This window comes from Cherax quadricarinatus, chromosome 85, assembly GCF_038502225.1.
Source record: "Cherax quadricarinatus isolate ZL_2023a chromosome 85, ASM3850222v1, whole genome shotgun sequence".
NCBI lineage: Eukaryota > Metazoa > Arthropoda > Malacostraca > Decapoda > Parastacidae > Cherax > Cherax quadricarinatus.
In genome coordinates, this window is record NC_091376.1 from 15092483 (window position 1) to 15115091 (window position 22609).

A 22609-nucleotide genomic window follows, 5' to 3' on the forward strand; every position below is an offset into this window, starting at 1 on the left:
AACATAACGACCAGGTCAAACTCACTACTCACACCTACTGCTACACACCGTTCTTAGTTCTCTCCAACATAACGACCAGGTCAAACTCACTACTCACACCTACTGCTACACACTGTTCTTAGTTCTCTCCAACATAACGACCAGGTCAAACTCACTACTCACACCTACTGCTACACACTGTTCTTAGTTCTCTCCAACATAACGACCAGGTCAAACTCACTACTCACACCTACTGCTACACACCATTCTTAGTTCTCTCCAACAACAACAACACACACACACACACTAAACGCAGTTAAAAGGACGTGGTACACTTCACTACATCTCCTACCTTAAACTGATCACCATACGTTGCCACAGACTGAGGATAATTCCTCAAATTAACACCTTCAACCACATCAATACACTTATAATGGCCGCCATCCTCCACTATCTCTCCCTGACGTCACAACTTCACTATAAACATGCACTCTTCACCAACATAATTTTAAACTCTTTTATCCACTTTTTTCCACATATTTCCACTTTCATCAGTAAAATATTATTTATTTCATTATCGAAGAAAATTGTTTTACACTAAGGCATGTTAGAAACAAACCATACCACGGGTGGGGTTTGAACTCGCGGTCAGCCTTAACTCCAGACCGTCGCGTTAGCCACTGGACCAGCTAGCCACAATAATATTCGTACACCTAGGTATATTTCTACACCATAGGAAGGTTAGCATAGGCCACCATTGTGACCACAAATGCAAGTTTTTACAGACGAATCTCCAGCTAGCGTGGCCGTGACGGTCTGGAGTTTTGAGACTCTCTGATCGCGGGTTCTATCCCCACCCGTGGTGGTATGGTTTGCAATCGTGTCATTACGATTTCATGAATCAAGTTAGAAACACATGGAATTAAGACAGGGTGTCCCGTAGCTCGGTTAGTAGCGCATTCATCTCACACACTGAGGTTCCTGGTTCGATCCCCGGTATGGATTGAAACATTGGACGTGTTTCAGTAAGATAACTGCCATCCCTGTTTACCTAGCAGAAAGTAGGTACCTGGGGGTTAGTGGCTGGGTGTGGGTCGCATCCTGGGAACAAAATTTACCTAAGTTGCGAGAAATGCTCTGCATAACCATGGGCTTTCTATATAGTACATCACTGATGTCAACTATGGTCTATATAAGTTGTATCATGTACTTATAGATCATTGTTATAGTTTCCATTGTAGCCTAGCAGCCATAGGAACTAAAATATGTACTCAGTGAGGTAGTTAAAACTATAAATTTTCTCAGTATGACTCAGTACTAGGATAGTAAGTGCGGCGTGTGATCACCTCAGAAGTTAACTTAAAATACAACATTTATACCCAAGTACGAGAATGTTGACTCGGCTTTACAAGTTGCGGGTACAGATAATTCATTTTTTTAATTGGATGGTGCTGTTGAACCAGCAGTTTAAGTGTGCTGGTTCACGTGTCACATGACATCACGTGTCACATGACATCACTACGCGATGTAACGGGTTTCAAAGTTCAGAGTAAATCTGATGTAATTCAACTGAAAGTCAGATTTCTGCGGTAAGAGCTTTTTTTATCGGAAAATATTGAGCACTTTATAAGCCAAATATTTTTTAATTAATGAAGAAAGTTTTTCCCCTCAGTGAAAAAATCTAAATTTTAATGATACTTTATTTTGTGCTTTGCCTACCAATATTAGAGAAAACATTTTCTCCAACAGAAACATTTGACCGATTTAAAATCGTTTCTCTGCATCCAAAACTGTCAAAATTATTATTGAAATAGAACGAACAACTTGCAGACATTCTGACTAATATCACCTTAGAAAGTTTTTGAATTCAGATGTATAAAAAAAATCTAGAGGTTGATACCTAAGCTTTGAAATACAGCCTCTCCTCACTTAACGACGGAGTTCCGTTCCTAAGACCACGTCGTTAAACGAACTCGTTGGTAAGTGAGGAACATACTATAATGGTAATGAGCTTGTGTCAACCATCATTCATATTGTTTTAATTTCACTTTTGAACCATTCATAACATTTACAACATTTCGGTATATTTTTAAATGTTTATACAGTAGTGTACTATACATATATTAAAATAAACAGAATAGAGAATATCAGCTCTAATATACAGTATTTAAGTGTGAATACTAGTCACGGAGCCGGTCATAAGTCCGAGGCGTCGGTAAACGAGTACGTCACTAAGTGAGGAGAGACTGTATTTTGCCGACTTTTGGACGACTTAAGTTACATAATAACATTTTTTACTTCACCATTATTACTGGGAACGCTTTAAATCACTTAATCTGTAATCACTGGAAGGCAGGCGACAGAGATACATCATAATCTATATCTGGAAAATCCTAGACTGGTCCCAAATCTGCTCACGTAAATTACTCCCTACGAAAGTAAAAGGCTAGGCAGACGGTGCAACACACCCTGCATGAAAAGTACAGGCGAATTTGGTACACCAAGCGAAAACACAGTAAGTGTCAGGGACCCAAGACTGTTCAACATCCTCCGACCAGACATGAGGGAATTACCAATAGACCCCTGGCTGCCTTCCAGGAGCTGGACAGACACCTAACGTCAGTACATGATCAGCTGGGCTGAGATTCGTACGTTCGTTTACGTGCAGCCAGTAGTAATAGCCTGGTTGATAAGGCCCTGATCCTCCTGGTCAAGCACAGGGCATCGGGGGCGTTCGCCCCCGAAACACCCTCAAAGCAGGTAGACTGATAATATACTCCAGGAGTTTTCTCAAGCTCCTGGAGAGCGAAACGTTGCCACAATAAAGTAACATCAGTTGCACTTGTGTCCTCTTACCCACCTTACGTTATACATGAGATCCTGTTCTTTATATCCGGCAAACGAAATAAACAGTTTTCTCAATTTTACAAAATGACCTCTATTGCAGGTTACATTAAAGTCTTCAAATATTGAACTTTTATCCTAGGAAAAGCAATAACAGTCACGTGAATGATCAGTTATTTGATGTGTTAACACAGCATGTGGATGTGTTAACACAGCATGTGGATGTGTTAACACAGCATGTGGATGTGTTAACACAGCATGTGGATGTGTTAACACAGCATGGGGATGTGTTAACACAGCATGTGGATGTGTTAACGCAGCATGTGGATGTGTTAACACAGCATGTGGATGTGTTAACACAACATATGGATGTGTTAACACAGCATGTGGATGTGTTAACACAACATGTGGATGTGTTAACACAGCATGTGGATGTGTTAACACAACATGTGGATGTGTTAACACAGCATGTGGATGTGTTAACACAGCATGTGGATGTGTTAACACAGCATGTGGATGTGTTAACACAGCATGTGGATGTGTTAACACAGCATGTGGATGTGTTAACACAGCATGTGGATGTGTTAACACAACATGTGGATGTGTTAATACAGCATGTGGATGTGTTAACACAGAATGTGGATGTGTTAACACAACATGTGGATGTGTTAACACAGCATGTGGATGTGTTAACACAGAATGTGGATGTGTTAACACAGCATGTGGATGTGTTAACACAGCATGTGGATGTGTTAACACAGCATGTGGATGTGTTAACACAGCATGTGGATGTGTTAACACAGCATGTGGATGTGTTAACACAGCATGTGGATGTGTTAACACAGCATGTGGATGTGTTAACACAGCATGGGGATGTGTTAACACAGCATGTGGATGTGTTAACGCAGCATGTGGATGTGTTAACACAGCATGTGGATGTGTTAACACAGTATGTGGATGTGTTAACACAGCATGTGGACGTGTTAACACAGCATGTGGATGTGTTAACGCAGCATGTGGATGTGTTAACACAACATGTGGATGTGTTAACACAGCATGTGGATGTGTTAACACAGCATGTGGATGCGTTAACACAGCATGAGGATGTGTTAACACAGCATGGGGATGTGTTAACACAGCATGTGGATGTGTTAACACAGCATGTGGATGTGTTAATACAGCATGTGGATGTATTAACACAGCATGTGGATGCGTTAACACAGCATGAGGATGTGTTAACACAGCATGGGGATGTGTTAACACAGCATGAGGATGTGTTAACACAGCATTGAGATGCGTTAACACAGCATGTGGATGTGTTAACACAGCATGTGTGTGTGTTAATATAGCATGTGGATGTGTTAAGACAGCATGGGGATGTGTTAACACAGCATGTGGATGTGTTAACACAGCATGTGGATGTGTTAATACAGCATGCGGATATGTTAACACAGCATGGGGATGCGTTAACACAGCATGTGAATGTGTTAATACAGCATGTAGATGTGTTAACACAGCATGTGGATGTGTTAACACAGCATGTGGATGTGTTAACACAGCATGTGGATGTGTTAACACAGCATGTGGCTGTGTTAATACAGCATGTGGATGTGTTAATACAGCATGTGGATGTATTAACACAGCATGTGGATGCGTTAACACAGCATGAGGATGTGTTAACACAGCATGAGGATGTGTTAACACAGCATTGAGATGCGTTAACACAGCATGTGGATGTGTTAACACAGCATGTGGGTGTGTTAATATAGCATGTGGATGTGTTAAGACAGCATGGGGATGTGTTAACACAGCATGTGGATGTGTTAACACAGCATGTGGATGTGTTAATACAGCATGCGGATATGTTAACACAGCATGGGGATGCGTTAACACAGCATGTGAATGTGTTAATACAGCATGTAGATGTGTTAACACAGCATGTGGATGTGTTAACACAGCATGTGGATGTGTTAACACAGCATGTGGATGTGTTAACACAGCATGTGGCTGTGTTAATACAGCATGTAGATGTGTTAACACAGCATGTGGATGTGTTAAGACAGCATGGGGATGTGTTAACACAGCATGTGGATGTGTTAACACAGCATGTGGATGTGTTAACACAGCATGTGGATGTGTTAACACAGCATGTGGATGTGTTAAGACAGCATGGGGATGTGTTAACACAGCATGTGGATGTGTTAACACAGCATGTGGATGTGTTAACACAGCATGGGGATGTGTTAACACAGCATGGGGATGTGTTAACACAGCATGTGGATGTGTTAACACATCATGGGGATGTCATCTAGTGGATGTCATCTAGTGGATGTCATCTAGTGGATGTCGTGTAGTGGATGTCATCTAGTGGATGTCGTGTAGTGGATGTCATCTAGTGGATGTCGTCTAGTGGATGTCTATTTTTATTGTTATAAAAATACGGGAAGAATTTGGATAAACTTTTAGTATGTTATAGTTTCCCAGTTTCACTTCTACGACTTTTTGTGGCATTTTTCTGTAACGCTTTGAAGGTGAGTCCAGTCATTATTCCAGCTTAAGAGCAGATTATTGTACCACTAGTACTCTACATTAAGGGCAGATTATTGTACCACTCGTACTCTACATCATGGACACATCATTGTACCACTAGTACCCTACATTAATGTAGAGTACTAGTGTTACAATAATCTACCCTTAAGAGCTGGTGGGACCCACTCGCTCCCAAGACAGGATCTACACTGCTCCACATCTTAGCTTCTCATCACACTTCTTGAGGAGATAGGGATATTTGGTTGCTTACCTGAGGATGACTGGAGGCAGTTTTAACAATTTTATGTGTTTAGATAGAGCTCTGGAATCTTTCCAGATGAGGGCCTCTGAAGGAGTCATGGAATGCTATAAGGTTTAAGGGGACTTCAAGAGTCTTATGTGAAGAGGATGGAAGGGATAGGGAATGTGTTTGAACGATCTAGATGGATGTTGGAATGGGATGGAGTCAGGAGGGGATGGGGTTCTATTAATAGGACGTTATGTATGGGGTAAGGTTAGGGAACACTGGGATGAGGACGACACGGATTTGATGGCGGTGAGTGTGAGAACACACCCACTCTCTCTCTCTCTCTCTCTGACTCTGCGGTTACACTTTATTGCTCTTTCCAAACCTTGTATCTGCCTTTGCATGAATGTATATATCCACGTATATATGCACTGCATTTGCATATCCATCCATGTATAATTTAGATATTATTTATGAGTTTACCCTTCACAGCTTGCTGAAGACTAGGACCAACAGAAAACGGGAATATCTTCGTTATGTAGTCATGAGCTCCTCCATACACCGTCATGTCAAGTAATTCTATCGACTTGTTATAAGATCTGCTGAATGCATCGGTAGAAGACTGGCTGAGAACATGGAAGAACAAGAATTGGAAATATTTACAAGGGAAATGTCAAGGAAGCAGAACTGCTACTAAAAGTGATCGCTAAAGCGTAAGTAAGGACAGCTAGAGTGTAGACAAGTAGACGTTGCAAGCAAGTTTTCTGCTGCCTGGCGTTGAAGTCTGTAAGATTTTTCATTATTCCTAAAGTTACATTCAATAATCTGTATTGATTTTGGTCTCCTAGTGAAGATAATTATTTTAATTCGAACTGTTTTAAATTCATCTCAAGCACAACTCTGGATGTAAACAGATTGGTTGGTGTGACGGCCTGCGTGGTGCGCTGGCTGCATGACGGAGGCCCAGTGCCTGCAGTGCTCCATCTGGTCCTCACCTCACAATCTCCTCCTCAATGCTCGCCTCATGCAACATGTCCTCCAGTGGTGTGCTGGGGACGGCCTCTCCAAGGATGGCCAGGATGCCACATATCCTAGATCTACATCAGGTAAGCAGATGTCTTGTTTTCTCAATAAAAACAGAGATACCAGGTATTGTCTCATTACTCTGTGGTCATAATTTTTTTAAATTGGGATAACTAAAATTCCCGTAAGCTAAAGAATATTTATCCAGTTAGTGAATTAGCATGCGACATATAGCCTGGTCAGGTTGAATTTAACGGGATGTTATGCAACGAATCTTAGAGTCAGGCTACCTGGAGTATACTTGCAGAGGGTTTCGGGGGTCAACGCCCCCGTGGCCCGGTCTGTGACCAGGCCTCGTGGTGTACCTGGGCCTGATCAATCAGGCTGTTACTGATGGCCGTTACTGTTGTAATCTTTTTACCTGACAAGCAAAATATCACCATATACTGACAGTGTCTATCAGTGTCCTTTGCTTCTTCCCATGCTCCTGTTACTACACAGTTTCTCTGTGGTAACTACGGAATGCCTCTTTCGATAAACGTCAAATTTTCCAGGCTTGTGTATTTAAGTAAATTGCTTTTGGGGCAGTCCTCTCTTAGCCCTGTCTTCTAAAATATAAAGTTAACTGATCACTATCACACTAACTACACCTGTTATGAAAGAAAAACAAGCAACTTTATTACTGAAAATAATATAAAATACCGTCAACTTGAAGATTTAGAAACCTGGACATTGTCTGGAATGATATCGTTCCAGACCATGGAGCTGAGCTCTTCTCCAGGCTGAGGGACTGACCACATACCACATACCACATACACATTCATTGACCTATAACACCCACACCTGCATGCAGAGCTGAAAGGTAAAGTGAAGATCAGTTGCAAATAGGATACAAGAAGGATGGCAGTACAGTATACCTGTGGGACATGTGAAAAGGCTCTTGGGAAAAAATCTAGAATCACATGCAACCTTTGCTTTTCAAAGCATCATGTTACCTGTGCAAGAATAAACACTGCAACCAAAAATGACATCTATCTAGATAGGTGTTTCTGGATCTGCAACAGGGATGTGGAACTATGGACAGATATCAGGAAAGCACTCAGGAGGCTAATAAACAATAAACACGAGAAAAAGGAGGAACTATTGAATAGTCTCCTGGAATATATAGAACATGGGAAGATAGGAGAGGAGTAAAGTCTAACACATAGAATGCCCAGTCTACAACAACTGACCCAAAAATAAGCAGATACCCACTGGAAAAAACACAGGAAACAAAAACAACAGCTAGCTCAGTCCCCAGCCCTAGGGCTGATCCAGACCCAGCCCCCAGCCACTGTGAAAATCCGGATTCAGTTAAAGACTCCTCCACAACCACCAACGCCATAGCCCCTAGTACAGATGTAGTAGAGGAGTCCTCCTCTGGGGTAGACTCTTCTGCAGCCATCACAGTCATAGCCTCTAGTAATGTAGTCGGGGAGTCCCCTTCCAGGAAAAATGTTGGTGCCATGACAACAGATGGTGGTGTCTCTGGTTTGGCTATGGAGGACTGTAGTGCAGCTCTAGGGCCAGCACAGATTAGGAATATATCCAGTACGAATTGTACCCAGACAAAAACAAAATGGTGCAAATTCTATGTTTGGGGCATCTGTAAACACGGAATATCAGGGAAAACGAATGGGGCATGCAACTTTGAGAATCCCAAAAAATGCCGTGACCTCCTGTCTAAGGGAGTGCGTCGTTCTATCTCTTGCAAATACTTCCACCCGGAGATGTGTCAGTCTTCAGTCCTTGAAAAACAATGTTACAATACCAATTGCACTGCATACGGTCTAAAAGGGACCAGGAGGCACACACCCCGTACAACACATCATAGTAACTATGGTACCTATGACAACACCCCAAGTGATTTTTTAGTGGTAGGAAACGAAGAAAGAAAATGGAAAGAGATAACCAAAATAGTCCACCACCTTGGAGCCTTGTTGGACTGGAGACACAGCCAGTGGCGCCTCCGGTCTCTCAGCTACTGATGCCAACAACAAAATCCCCCCAACAAACATGCAACACAACCTCATTTATATTTGCTAATATACAGGGCTTTAAATAACAAAAAAGGCACAATACCGTGACTGGAACGATACACAAATAACCCGCACATAAAAGAGAGAAGCTTACGACGACTTTTCGGTCCGACTTGGACCATATACAAAGTCACACAGGGCGACTGTAAATGGTGCAAGTCGGACCGAAACGTCGTCGTAAGCTTCTCTCTTTTATGTGCAGGTTATTTGTGTATAGGGCTTTAAGCCATCCACCAACAACAAAATCCCTTTCATTAGTGGACTTCTAGGGAAGTCAAATTCACTGTTTGCAGCCTTCACAGAGACCCACGCAAAAGATTACTTTGACAGTGAAATATGGATACCTGGAGACAACCTTTTCAGATGCGACAGAAAGAACGGGCAACAAGGGGGGGTTGACCTGTACGTCAAAGAGTCGCTCATTTGCACAGAGATACTGAACACCACAAATGATGTAGTTGAAGTTCTGACAATAAAAATCGAGAACCAAAACTTAGTCATTGTACCCCTATATATAAGCCACCGGATGCAACTTCCCAACAATTCAAAGAACAACTGTCAAAAATTGACTCCTGTCTGGAAAACTTTCCAGTCCCATCCCCAAACATCTTGCTGCTTGGTGACTTCAATCTAAGACACACAAAATGGAAGAATATAGCAAATAATGTTGTAGCAGAAATAAGCCCTGGAGGCAGCTCAGATGAAAAGTCACACACACAGGAGCTGCTGAATTTCTGCAACAAACACACCCTAAGTCAGCAGATAGTGGAGCCAACAAGACTGGAGAACACACTGGACCTTATTTTCACAAATAATGTGGACCTGGTAAGGAACATAACAAAATCAAAAACAACATATTCTTATCACAATCTAATCGAAGTCCAAACTTGCATGTACAGGAGTCCTGATCGGCAAGATGCATACAGTTATGAGGGTGCCTTTACCAAATTCAACTTCAACAACAAGAACATTATCTGGGATCAGGTAAACTATGCCTTAAATGAAACATGCTGGGAGGATATCTTAAATTACATGGACCCTAACCAATACCTCGAAAAGATCACCCTCCGGGTGGCTGAAGTATGTTCAAGGTATATTCCTATAAGACAAAAGAAAGGAAGTAAACTGGAGAGAGAGAGACGCTCCCTCTACAGGAGAAGGCGAAGAATCACTGAGCTCCTCAAGAATGCCAGAATACACAGAAGGAAGTACTAACCAGGGAAGTGGAAAATATTGACCTAAAGTTAAAGGACTCATACAGTATCCAGGAGAGACAAGAGGAGCTAAAAGCGATTAATGAAATTTAAAGAAATTCGAAATATTTCTTTTCATATGCCAAAAAGAAGTCAAAAACCACTTCTAGTATAGGGTCCCTGCTCAGATAAGACGGATCCTACACTGACGACAACAAAGAAATGAGCGAGATACTGAAATTGCAGTATGACTCAGTGTTCAGCGAGCCACTAACCAGTTTAAAGATAGACAATCCAAACAATTTTTTCATGAATGAGCCTCAAAACCCTGCCAATGTAGGCATGATTTATGACTTAACTCTAACTCCACTAGACTTTGAGAGAGCCATCGACGACATGACCATGCACTCAGCCCCAGGCCCTGACTCGTGGAACTCTGTGTTCATTAAGAACTGCAAGAAACCCCTCTCACGGGCCCTAAGTATGGTATGGAGAAGGAACTTAGACACAGGCGAGATTCCACAGTCACTAAAAACAACAGATATAGCCCCACTCCATAAAGATGGCAGCAAAGCAGTAGCTAAGAAAAATAGACCAATAGCTTTAACGTCCCATATCATAAAAATCTTTGAAAGAGTTCTAAGAAGCAGGATAGCAAACCACCTGGACTCCCAAAAATTGCACAACCCAGGGCAACATGGTTTCATAGCAGGTCGCTCCTGCCTGTCGCAACTGGTTGACCACTATGATATGGTCCTAGATGCACTGGAAAACAAACAGAATGCAGATGTAGTATACACACACTTTGCAAAAGCCTTTGACAAGTGCGACCATGGTGTAATAGCGCACAAAATGCGTGCTGAAGGAATAACCGGCAAAGTAGACAGATGGATCATCAACTTTCTAACAAATCGCACACAAACAGTAGTGGTAAACAGAGTTAAATCAGATGCTGCCGTAGTGAAGAGCTCTGTCCCACAAGGCACAGTACTTGCACCTATCCTGTTCCTTATTCTCATATCAGACATAGACAGAAATGTAAACCACCATCATCTTTTGCAGACGATACTAGGATCTGCATGAGAGTGTCATCCATTGAGGACACGCCAAAGCTCCAAGAAGATATAAACCAAGTTTTCTAATGGGCAACAGAGAACAATATGATGTTCAGTGAAGACAAATTCCAACTACTCCGTTATGGAAAACTGGAGGAAATAATAACTAGGACTGAGTATACTTACAAACTCCAATCACACAATAGAACGGAAAAGTAATGTGAAGGACCTGGGAGTGGTAATGTTTGACGATCTCACCTTCAAGGACCACAACGATGCCACTATCACATCTGCGAGGAAACTGATAGGATGGATAATGAGAACATTCAAGACAAGAGATGCTAAACCAATGATGATGCTTTTTAAATCTGTACATTAACATCCCCATTCAAGGCAGGTGAAATTGCAGAACTAGAGAATGCACAGAGAACCTTTACTACACGTATAAGTTCCATCAACCACCTTAACTACTGGAAGCGCCAGGAAGCACTTGACTTGTACTCACTAGAGCGCAGGCGAGAGAGATATATCATAATCTACACCTGGAAGATTCTGGAGGGACTGGTCCCTAATATACACACAGCAATCACTGCATACGAAAGCAAAAGACTTGGCAGACGATGCAAATACCTCTAGTGAAAAGTAGGAGCGTCACTGGTACACTAAGAGAAAACGCAATAAGTGCCCGGGGCCCAAGACTGTTCAACAGCCTCCCACCAGCAATAAGGGGCATTACCAGTCGACCCCTGGTTGTCTTCAAGAGGGAACTGGACAGATACCTAAAGACGGTGCCGGATCAGCTGGGCTGTGGTTCGTACGTTGGATTGCGTGCGGCCAGCAGTAACAGACTCGTTGATCAGGCCCTGATACACCGGGAGGCCTGGTCGTGGACCGGGCCGCGGGGGCGTTGATCCCCGAAATTCCCTCCAGGTAGACTCCAGGTAGACCTCAAATACTTTTTCTCGAATGTTGATGGACTGATTACATCATCTGTATTTCATTACTACTGTTCCCTCTGTATCTGACTGAAGAAGTCTACTGTGTAGGTGAAATGTTGCAACAATAAAGATACCCAACTGTTGAACATGTATCTTAATCTTCAACTTATTGCTATAAGTGTACAATTAGGCAAGTGACATGCATGAACAACTGTACAGAAAGTTATGCAATTTATAATTTGTAAAAAGGACACAAGTGCAACTAATGTGACATTTTTATTGTGGCAACGTTTCGCTCTCCAGGAGCTTTGTTAAGCTGTTACAAACAGTACATGGACACAGAGAATATATATAGGCTCAGAGTGAGGTGCAATACTAGTGGTGGTAGTAGTAGTAGTAGTAGTGACATAAGTTGTAGTAGTAGTAGTGACATAAGTTGTAGTAGTAGTAGTAGTAGTGGCGTAAGTTGTAGTAGTAGTAGTAGTGACGTAAGTTGTAGTAGTAGTAGTATTAGTGACGTAAATTGTAGTAGTAGTGACGTAAGTTGTAGTAGTAGTAGTAGTAGTAGTAGTGACGTAAGTTGTAGTAGTAGTAGTAGTAGTGACGTAAGCTCTAGTAGTAGTAGTGACGTAAGTTGTAGTAGTAGTAGTGACGTAAGTTGTAGTAGTAGTAGTGACGTAAGTTGTAGTAGTAGTAGTGACATAAGTTGTAGTAGTAGTGACGTAAGTTGTAGTAGTAGTAGTGACGTAAGTTGTAGTAGTAGTAGTGACGTAAGTTGTAGTAGTAGTAGTGACGTAAGTTGTAGTAGTAGTAGTAGTAGTGACGTAAGTTGTAGTAGTAGTAGTGACGTAAGTTGTAGTAGTAGCAGTAGTAGTAGTGACGTAAGTTGTAGTAGTAGTAGTAGTAGTGACGTAAGTTGTAGTAGTAGTAGTAGTAGTGACGTAAGCTGTAGTAGTAGTAGTGACGTAAGTTGTAGTAGTAGTAGTGACGTAAGTTGTAGTAGTAGAAGTGACGTAAGTTGTAGTAGTAGTAGTAGCAGTGACGTAAGTTGTAGTAGTAGTAGTAGTAGTGACGTAAGTTGTAGTAGTAGTGGTAATGATGTAAGTTGTAGTAGTAGTAGTGGTAGTAGTGATGTAAGTTGTAGTAGTGGTAGTAGTGATGTAAGTTGTAGTAGTGGTAGTAGTGATGTAAGTTGTAGTAGTGGTAGTAGTGATGTAAGTTGTAGTAGTGGTAGTAGTGATGTAAGTTGTAGTAGTGGTAGTAGTGATGTAAGTTGTAGTAGTGGTAGTAGTAGTAGTAGTAGTAGTAGTAGTAGTGACGTAAGTTGTAGTAGTAGTAGTAGTGACGTAAGTTGTAGTAGTAGTAGTAGTGACGTAAGTTGTAGTAGTAGTAGTAATACAATACGTTAGAACAATTAACTCGTACATGAGTAAAATGATATAAAATCTATTACTTGGGTAACATAAAAATAACAGGTTGAATTAATTACCAGACAGTGAGACAGTACACGAGAATAAGAATATTTACTTTATACCACAATGAAGGTACTCGGGAATTTAATGACGAACTCTAATTAAATATACATTAAGTATGAACGTAGTTTCCTGATTTGATACAAGAAAATAATGACTGTTTACTAATAAATGAGAGTTGAAGGAAGGAAGAAGAATGCTAAGCATAAAATATTGTTGTCAAACCATACCACGGGTGGGGTTTGAACTCGCGGTCAGTCTTAACTCCAGACCGTCACGTTAGCCACTGGACCAGCTAGCTTCAATAATATTCGTCCAACTAGGTATATTTCTACACCATAGGAAGGTTAGCATGCGCCACCACTGTGACCACAAATGCAAGTTTTGCAGATGAATCTCCAGCTAGCGTGGCCGTGACGAACTCTAGCTCAAGTCTCCTCAAAGCCGTTAACATGACTCACGAAATCGTAATGACACGACTGCAAACAAACCATGCCACGGGCGGGGTTTGAACCCGCAGTCAGTGAGTCTTAAAAGTCCAGACCGTCGCGTTAGTCATGTTGACGACTTTGAAGGGACTTGAGCTAGAGTTCGTCACGGCCACGCTAGCGGGAAATTTGTCTGTAAAAACTTGCATTTGTGGTCACAGTGGTGCCTATAATAACCTACGTATGGTGTAGAAATATGTACCTAGTTGGACGAATCTTATTGTAGCTAGCTGGTCTGGAGTTTTGAGACTTTCTGACCACGGGTTTAAAATGTATTTTTTGTTAATACTTATGGGTGTCTGAAACGGATTAATTGGATTTACATTATTTCTTATGGGAAATATTAATTCGTTTTTTTAAGTTTTGGATTTAGACAGACCTTCTGGCACGGATTAAGTACGAAATCTGGAGTTCCACTGAACTTGTAATAACTTGTAACAATGCTACATTTCACCTTCATATTTACGTTGCAGTGTTACAACAGTTATTAACTATCATTCAACTATATGGTGCTAATTACATAAGTTATCCCTGGATATAATTTAAATTATTTATTACAGGTAAATAAGCCAGCATTAGCAGATTTTAGTTTCGGGTTAGTTAGGTTATCGTTAGGAAGACAACATTCCTGTGCTAGCTTCCGCACTGAACAGACGCACCTGCTCCCGATTGGCTACTTTGCTTTGCTTGCTCCTGATTGGTTGCCTTGCGATCCCCGTGCTGGGAGAGGCTTTTGCTGAGTTTGTTGAAGGAAACCTGCACTGATCTTCTTGTTTCAAGAAGACCTTGCCTGATTGGTTGATTCTGGACACCCTTCATCTTGGCTCCAGGATTCTGTGCGTCGCTGGCTGTCTGCCCCAGGGCAGACCGTTGGCCTCTGCACTCCTGCAGCTGGGTGAAGTCTTCCCACCTCAGCCATACTGGGTGTCGTCTACTGATACATTGTTCACAAGCATCACTTCCACACCTCTGCACTTTGTGTGTGTGTAATCCTGGCACACCGATATCCTCATACCCATGTTCGGTTGTGACAGCATCTCGGAGAATAAGACAGCTTTTTTTAAACAATATATTTTTTTTTGTGTGACACGGGTTTAGCTCTCTGTTGTGCCGTAATCTCCTCAGAGGCCAGTCAAGCCCTCTTCATTGAGGTGGTTAAAGATCCCCACACAGTGGATTGGCTTGACTATATCGCTCTGGAGACACCAGCACCTTTCTCTCCTCTCTAAGATTTTCTTCTTTTTTTCTGGATCGGCTGGACCTGCTCCTGCGTCGGTGGGAGTATTCGTCTGGTCGGTGCCCGAGGCTGGATTCCTTGTGATTTACGCAAGGGAAGCCTCATCTTGGTAGGTACATTTCACATGTCCTGTCAGAAACATACGTTTGACGCCCCATAGACGCCACTAACGATTTATGCAGCATCCCTACCTGTGCTGTTGTCATCATGTCATCAGCTTTCCGACAATGGCCCTTATGCTATAGTACTCTAAAGATGATAAGGATAAGATTGATTATGCTTCTACCTTTTTCAACATTACCCAGGCTCGCATGATAAACATTTTCAAGACAAATACTGGTTGTAAAGTAAATCTTGATCCTGTAAATTATGACCTCTGTACCAGTAAGGAAGTCCGAGATAAGCTCTCTCAGGCAGGTTTTGCTATCGATTGGGCTCCTGATCATAAGGCCAGGAGCACAGTCGTGGCAAAATTTGTAGACTCATCACTGATTAACGAATACAACCAAGACAAAGACGCTTTGATGGCTGACATTTCCTCACAAAATCATGTCACAGTTGAGGAACTTTTTCACCCTGAACGTACCAACATTCTTAAGATCAGATGTTCTACTCCAGATGTGGCTGATATGTTGTTCAAACATGGTGTTCGAACCAACTACTTCCTTCTTCCACCTACTTCACTGTTTCTCCCTAACTATGTTCCTGTTCATCAGTGCTTTAAATGCCTTGAGTTTGGTCATTTGAAGAATGCAACAGCTATGTTCCAAGTGTTCTTCTCCAGGCCACACATGGCAGAAATGTACCAACCTTCCCAAATGCTTCCACTGCTCTCAGGCACATTCTGCAATTTCTTTTCAATGCCCTTCTCATAAGGAACATGTTTCTTCCTCACGAAAAGACCAACCTCTAAACCTTCACAACCCATTCTTGATACCATTCCCACAAGCATAGTCAACATCCTCATCCACTTACCAACCTAATACTTCTGTTCCTTCTACTTCCACTTCTACAGCCTACCCTTCCTATGCTGTTGCTGCCCAAACAAACCTTCCCACGGCTCCTTCTTCTTCCAAACAATCAAATATCCTTGAGACCATTGTATTCACTGCTGTCTACTTTCACAAAGCATTCAAAAGTGCCAACTATCCCACGATGCTAAATGTTCTTCTGAAAGCCAACAATTTTGACCCCATCATTTTCCCTCCTGATTTCTTTCTTCCCAAGGATGAACTCATCCCCATCACCTCTCTCTCTTCTCCTGAAACTCCACATGCTACTACTCAGGAACATCCTTCTCTTCCTACCCACCTGCCACAATCCACTCTTCAGACTCCTTCTACTAGCTCAGGCTCTAGTACCGGGCGATCTCAACCTTGTTCTGCCATAACTCTCCCTTCTCGTTCTCCTATTCCTTCACATAAGTCTCGTTCTCCTTGCCAACAACCAAATTATACTAATTCTCCCAACTTCAACAAGCACTTGGAAAAAGTTAACAAAACATTAAACCAAAACCAAACCCAAACCTCCTCCTCTCTCTCTAACACTTCCTCTAGCCTCACCTCATCCTCTCGTCCTACCTCATCATCACGTTCCAACTCGTCCTCCCGCCCCCCCTCATCCTCCCCTCCCCGTGTAGACTCCAAAAACCGACGGAAAACCTTACACCCAGTCAAGAACAGATCAGATGCAGGTACAATTATGATGGATTATCCAGATAAATATATGAAAGATTTATATCCCCCAACTTCAGGTAAACCCAATCATGGCCCTTAAGGTTATTCAATTTAACATACGAGCTTATAACGCAAACAAACACATTCTGGCTGACCTCGTTGAATCTGAACAACCAGACGTGTTGTTATTAAACAGCACGTGTGTGCGTGATGATCAACGTGTCAGACACTAGGATACTCAGCCCGTCAATCCCCTGCTGAAAACTGGAATGGCGTAGCTATTCTTGTTAAAGGCACCGTCAAACATGAGTTTTTATACCTTCCATTTACATATTCTCACAGCATGGCTGTGAAAATTTACACGATACACGGACCCATCATCCTCTACACGACATATACCAGACCCAACCAAAACATTAACATTCATGATTTAACCATTCTTTTTAATCATACACATCTCCCTGTATACCTACTTGCCGACCTCAATGCCAAACACACTGACTTCCAAGACAACTCCACAAATTTGCATGGTAGGCAACTTCATACACTTATACACAGAAACATCTCATACACATTGGACCTTACTTCCCAACAGTCTTTAAATACAATGGCCAAGGCACCCCTGATAAAATTTTTACAGAGCTAGTACTCACCTACATCACTTCACAACACCTGGACCGCTCTCTGGATCTGACCACATTCCTGTCATTTTCCATATTTCTTCAAATCCTATACTCATTCCAGTTCGCCCCTCCCTAGCTTACTCTCAGGCGGATTGGGATCTGTTCAAACAACGCCTAAACACTCTTGATCTTACACACAACTATGACAATAGGCCAGTATCAGACATAGACAAACAAATTCAACGCATTCAACAATCAATTACCCAAGCCGCTGCAGAAGCTGTTCCCATGACACATTACATGGGAACTCTTTCCGCCCTTCAGAAAGAACCAAAAGACTGCTCACTTGTTATAGACATCGTTTCCTAGCAAACTAAAACAGACTAAATATCATCCGATGGGACCTAACTATCTTACGAACACATATCATCCATAGCCTAGATGATGACCATGCCCAACATAGGCAATCTATCATAAACACAACAGATGTCCAGCGTACAAGAGATCCCAAAGAATTCTGGTCATCCATTCGGAGACTTACAGGCACCCTTCCATCCATAAGTTTCAGACACAATCACAACAACAGACAGATCTCTGACCCTGCTGAAGCTGTACATATTTTCAAAGACATATGGGAACATATCTTCCACCAGACCAAGCTGTCATAGCACATACATTAGACATAGAGCGATGGGTATTCAATCATGAAGACTTAACAAATCCTGATCCTATCATAAACCTAAACACACTTTCCTCCACGCATCCTCTTAACTCTCCTTTTTCTGTAGCCGATGTTCATTCTCTACTAGCACACCTTCCAAAAAAGCCCCAGGTGCTTCAGGTCTCTCACATTCTGTCCTTCGTCACCTTCCACTTTCTGTTGCTTCCGCTATCACTGACCTCTTTAATGCTTCCCCTGCATCTGGCTATTTCCCTCCATTCTTTAAATCTGCTACTGCATGCCTCATACCAAAACCTGGTAAAGACTTGACTGACCCCAAGAACTATAGACCTATTAGCCTCCTTGAAATCTTGGGTAAGACCTTTGAACGACTTGTAAATATGCGACTCAGGACTCACCTAGAGACAAATAACTTACTGAAAGACAATTCGGTTTCCGACAACAACGTTCTACCCAAGACGATTTGAATATAATCCTGAACTATATACGTATCAATAAAGCCCAGAACTGTACCTCCGCCCTTGTCGCCAAAGATGTAGAGAAAGCTTTTGACACTGTTTGGCATGATGGATTAAAATATAAACTTTGCACTTCCTTTGAATTAACTGTAAATATGATGAAATTATTATGTCACTTTTTAGATGGCCCAACGATGCGTATACGACTCAGAGATCATCATTCTGATTATTTCACATTAAAAGCGGGTGTACCTCAAGGCTCTGTCCTGTCTCCCACCCTTTATATACTCTACACGAACGATTTACCTGAACCTCTTTACCCAAACACACTTACCCTTTCTTACGCAGACGACATCACTCAACTCACAACACATGAAAACATTCGTTTCCTTGCACGCAGAACACAAAGAGAGGTCAACAGGATTACCGCCTGGGAATTATTATGGCGCATTAAAACCAACCCAAATAAGTCAAAGATCACTTACTTCCATAGAAAGCGCGATGTCCCAACTCCTGTCGAACTCAAAACAAGCACCTCCCGTACCCACATCCCACGCTCCTTCTCAACAGTTGTCCTTAGTGTTACCCTCGACAACACACTGAATCTAAAATCTCACATTGCTGTTAAGACTGCACAGGCTGGAATTGCGCTCTCAAGGTTATATAAGCTGAGAGGAGCCAGTCCCAAGACAAAACTACATCTATACAAAGCACTCATTCGACCTCGACTCTCTTACTCTCCACTCGCTCTGACGTTAACCGCCAAGACAAACATACTAAAATTCCAACGCATCCAGAATCGTACATTACGTTGGGTGTTGGGAGTGAGGTGGGACGATTTTGTCACCAGTGAATCTCTCCACCTCATGACTAACACACCGGCTTTGAACGTATACTGGAAGACACTCAGTGACAAACAACTTGACAGACTTGAAGCATGCCATGACTACTGGACTACATACTTAGGAGATACTGCCAGACATCCTTACAATGATGTAAATCTCTTTCGAACGTTGTACGACCCGGCACCTCCACCTCAATACAAATAAACTACCTGACTTAATTAGCCCAACTATTCCAACAACTTTAAAAGTGCCATTGTCATAGAGCTGTATCTTTGTGCGTTTTGAGCAGAAGTGCTTGCGACATGCGTTTGCGTCGCCTTTTGCAGTAACCTGTGCCTGTTCCGCGTCCAGTCGTTGCAAGTTGACGTACTCCCGAGAGTGACACTGCTGAATATTATGTTTCCATTGATTAGCAGTTGGGTATAGTCCTGACACTTTTCCTCCTTAAGATTTTTTCCTCTCCCCAACTATCTTCTTCCTCCTGTCCCCACTTGCCCCTCGCCCCTAGTGGGCCCTTACCTGTGAGTCCTCTGTCCTGTTCTGTTAGTTTCGGGATAAATACAATTAATTCTATTGGCGGTGGCACGATGGATCATGGGATGCCACCAATTATTAGGCCATAAAACTATAGGTACGTCACGGGAATACCGGCCAGCTGGGCGTACCTACCTTTCAATAGGTGTTTAGCCTCATTATAAGATTTAGTAAACAAGGACCAATTAAATGAATGGCGTTTTCACAACAAATTCATTATTCCTCAATTATTCCTAATACTACACAATGTATCCTAATTATAATTCAAAGAGAGTAAATTTAAGAAATTTGCTTAATAATTAAGTAAATTTGAGTATAATTTTATACACTTTCTCAGTAAAGTTCCCATTATTGCATTACGCTACGTATTACATATTAAAGAAAATATCGAAAGTCATACACAAATAACCCGCACATAAAAGAGAGAAGCTTACGACGACGTTTCGGTCCGACTTGGACCATTGACAAAGTCACTTTGTCAATGGTCCAAGTCGGACCGAAACGTCGTCGTAAACTTCTCTCTTTTATGTGCGGGTTATTTGTGTATCGTTCCAGTCACGGTATTGTGCCTTTTTGTTATTTATCGAAAGTCATTTTGTACACCCTAACTTTACAAATCAAAAATAATATTACACCTACCATGTAAACACCACATAAAGACGGGTCGCATCATTGATGTATTCAACTATATTTATTAACAAATGCAAACCTTAAACACCTGTTTATTGCTACAGGCCATAGTGACGGGGGACATGGGTGAGGTGGTGAGGCTGGCAGAGAGTGGTGTTGACCTGGGGTGTCCTGTTAGAGGTACCACTGCTCTCTCCCTGGCTGTGTACAGGGGTGACCTACACGCTGTCAGGACCCTGGCCAGGGCTGGGGCGCCCCTTGACAGACGCAGTAAGGACCATCTAGAACGTCTCGAAACACCTATCATCTCTGCTATCAGGTTTGTGAGATTTGTAAATAAGTGACGTTTTGTGATTTCTTAGGCTATCTTAAGTTAAATCTATATAATTAAATAATAATACCAAAAAACCACGGGGGGAGTTGAAATCGTTTATTTACGATTTTTTTGCATTAAATAATATATAACATCGATATACTCTCAAAAGCATTGTGCAAATTGCAAATGATAACTGAATTTCAAGCCAGGAAGGTCAGTAAGTCTGCCTGTAACCTCCTCACCATCACTCACTTGCCTTATACGGCAACGCTCTTCTTGCCGAATAAGAAAAGCTAAAATTTTTGTATGCAATAATTTCGCAAAAATCATTCTGAACCTAACAAGAAAAATATATTTCATTGTGTTTGTTTATTACTAAATTATTGTAAGCTTACTTAAAATATATTTAACTGGATTAGGCTAAATTAAATTACTCTTGTTATAAGGTTAGATAAGCTTTCTAAGGTTATTTTGGTGAAAAATTATTAATTTTTACATTAACATAAATGGACTTAATTTTAAATGAGTTCTTGCTAAGTGACCAGTTTTACATATTCGGAACGATATATATATATATATATATATATATATATATATATATATATATATATATATATATATATATATATATATATATATATATATATATATATATATATATATATATATATATATATTCAACAAACTGGCAGTATCCCACCGAGGCAAGGTTGCCCAAAAAGAAAAACGAAAGTTTTTGCTTTTATATTTAGTAATTTGTACAGGAGAAGGGGTTACTAGCCTCTTGCTCCCGGCATTTTAGTCGCCTCTTACAACACGCATGGCTTACAGAGTATCTGAGGGAGTTAGAGCTAAGGAAGGGGTAGCAATAATGTTGATGGATCAGTTATGGAAGGAGAAGAGGGAATATAAATGTGTGAATTCAAGAATTATGTGGATTAAAATAAGGGTGGGATGCAAAAAGTGGGTCATAATAAGTGTGTATGCACCTAGAGAAGAGAGGAGCGTAGAAGAGAGAGATAGATTTTGGGAGATGTTAAGTGAATGTATAGGAACCTTTGAACCAAGTGAGAGAGTAATTGTGGTGGGGGACCTGAATGGTAAAGTAGGAGAAACATTTAGAGAGGGTGTGGTAGGTAAGTTTGGGGTGCCAGGTGTAAATGATAATGGGAGCCCTTTGACTGAACTTTGTATAGAAAGGGGTTTAGTTATAGGTAATACATATTTTAAGAAAAAGAGGATAAATAAGTACACAAGATATGATGTAGGGCATAATGACAGTAGTATGTTGGACTATGTATTCGTAGATAAAAGACTGCTGAGTAGACTTCAGGATGTACATGTTTATAGAGGGGCCACAGATATATCAGATCACTTTTTAATTGTAGGTACACTGAGAGTAAAAGGTAGATGGGATACAAGGAGAATAGAAGCATCAGGGAAGAGAGAGGTGAAGGTTTATAAACTAAAAGAGGAGGCAGTTAGGGTAAGATATAAACAGCTATTGAAGGATAGATGGGCTAATGAGAGCATAGGCAATGGGGTCGAAGAGGTATGGGGTAGGTTTAAAATGTAGTGTTAGAGTGTTCAGCAGAAGTTTGTGGCTACAGGAAAGTGGGTGCGGGAGGGAAGAGGAGCGATTGGTGGAATGATGATGTAAAGAGAGTAGTAAGGGAGAAAAAGTTAGCATATGAGAAGTTTTTACAAAGTAGAAGCGATGCAAGGAGGGAAGAGTATATGGAGAAAAAGAGAGAGGTTAAGA

At 41.5% G+C, this 22609-nt stretch overlaps 1 protein-coding gene across 1 annotated transcript in view; it reads left to right on the plus strand.

Annotated features, from left to right (window-relative positions):
- Nucleotides 1-22609, plus strand: part of LOC128703134 (uncharacterized) — a 91740-nt gene that overhangs the window by 57572 nt on the left and 11559 nt on the right. Inside the window, exons 2-4 of the mRNA XM_070103527.1 lie at nucleotides 6092-6312; nucleotides 6514-6705; nucleotides 20636-20850. Coding sequence (XP_069959628.1) covers nucleotides 6613-6705; nucleotides 20636-20850 — 308 coding nt within the window. The 5' untranslated portion in view covers nucleotides 6092-6312; nucleotides 6514-6612. The remainder of the gene's footprint in view (nucleotides 1-6091; nucleotides 6313-6513; nucleotides 6706-20635; nucleotides 20851-22609) is intronic.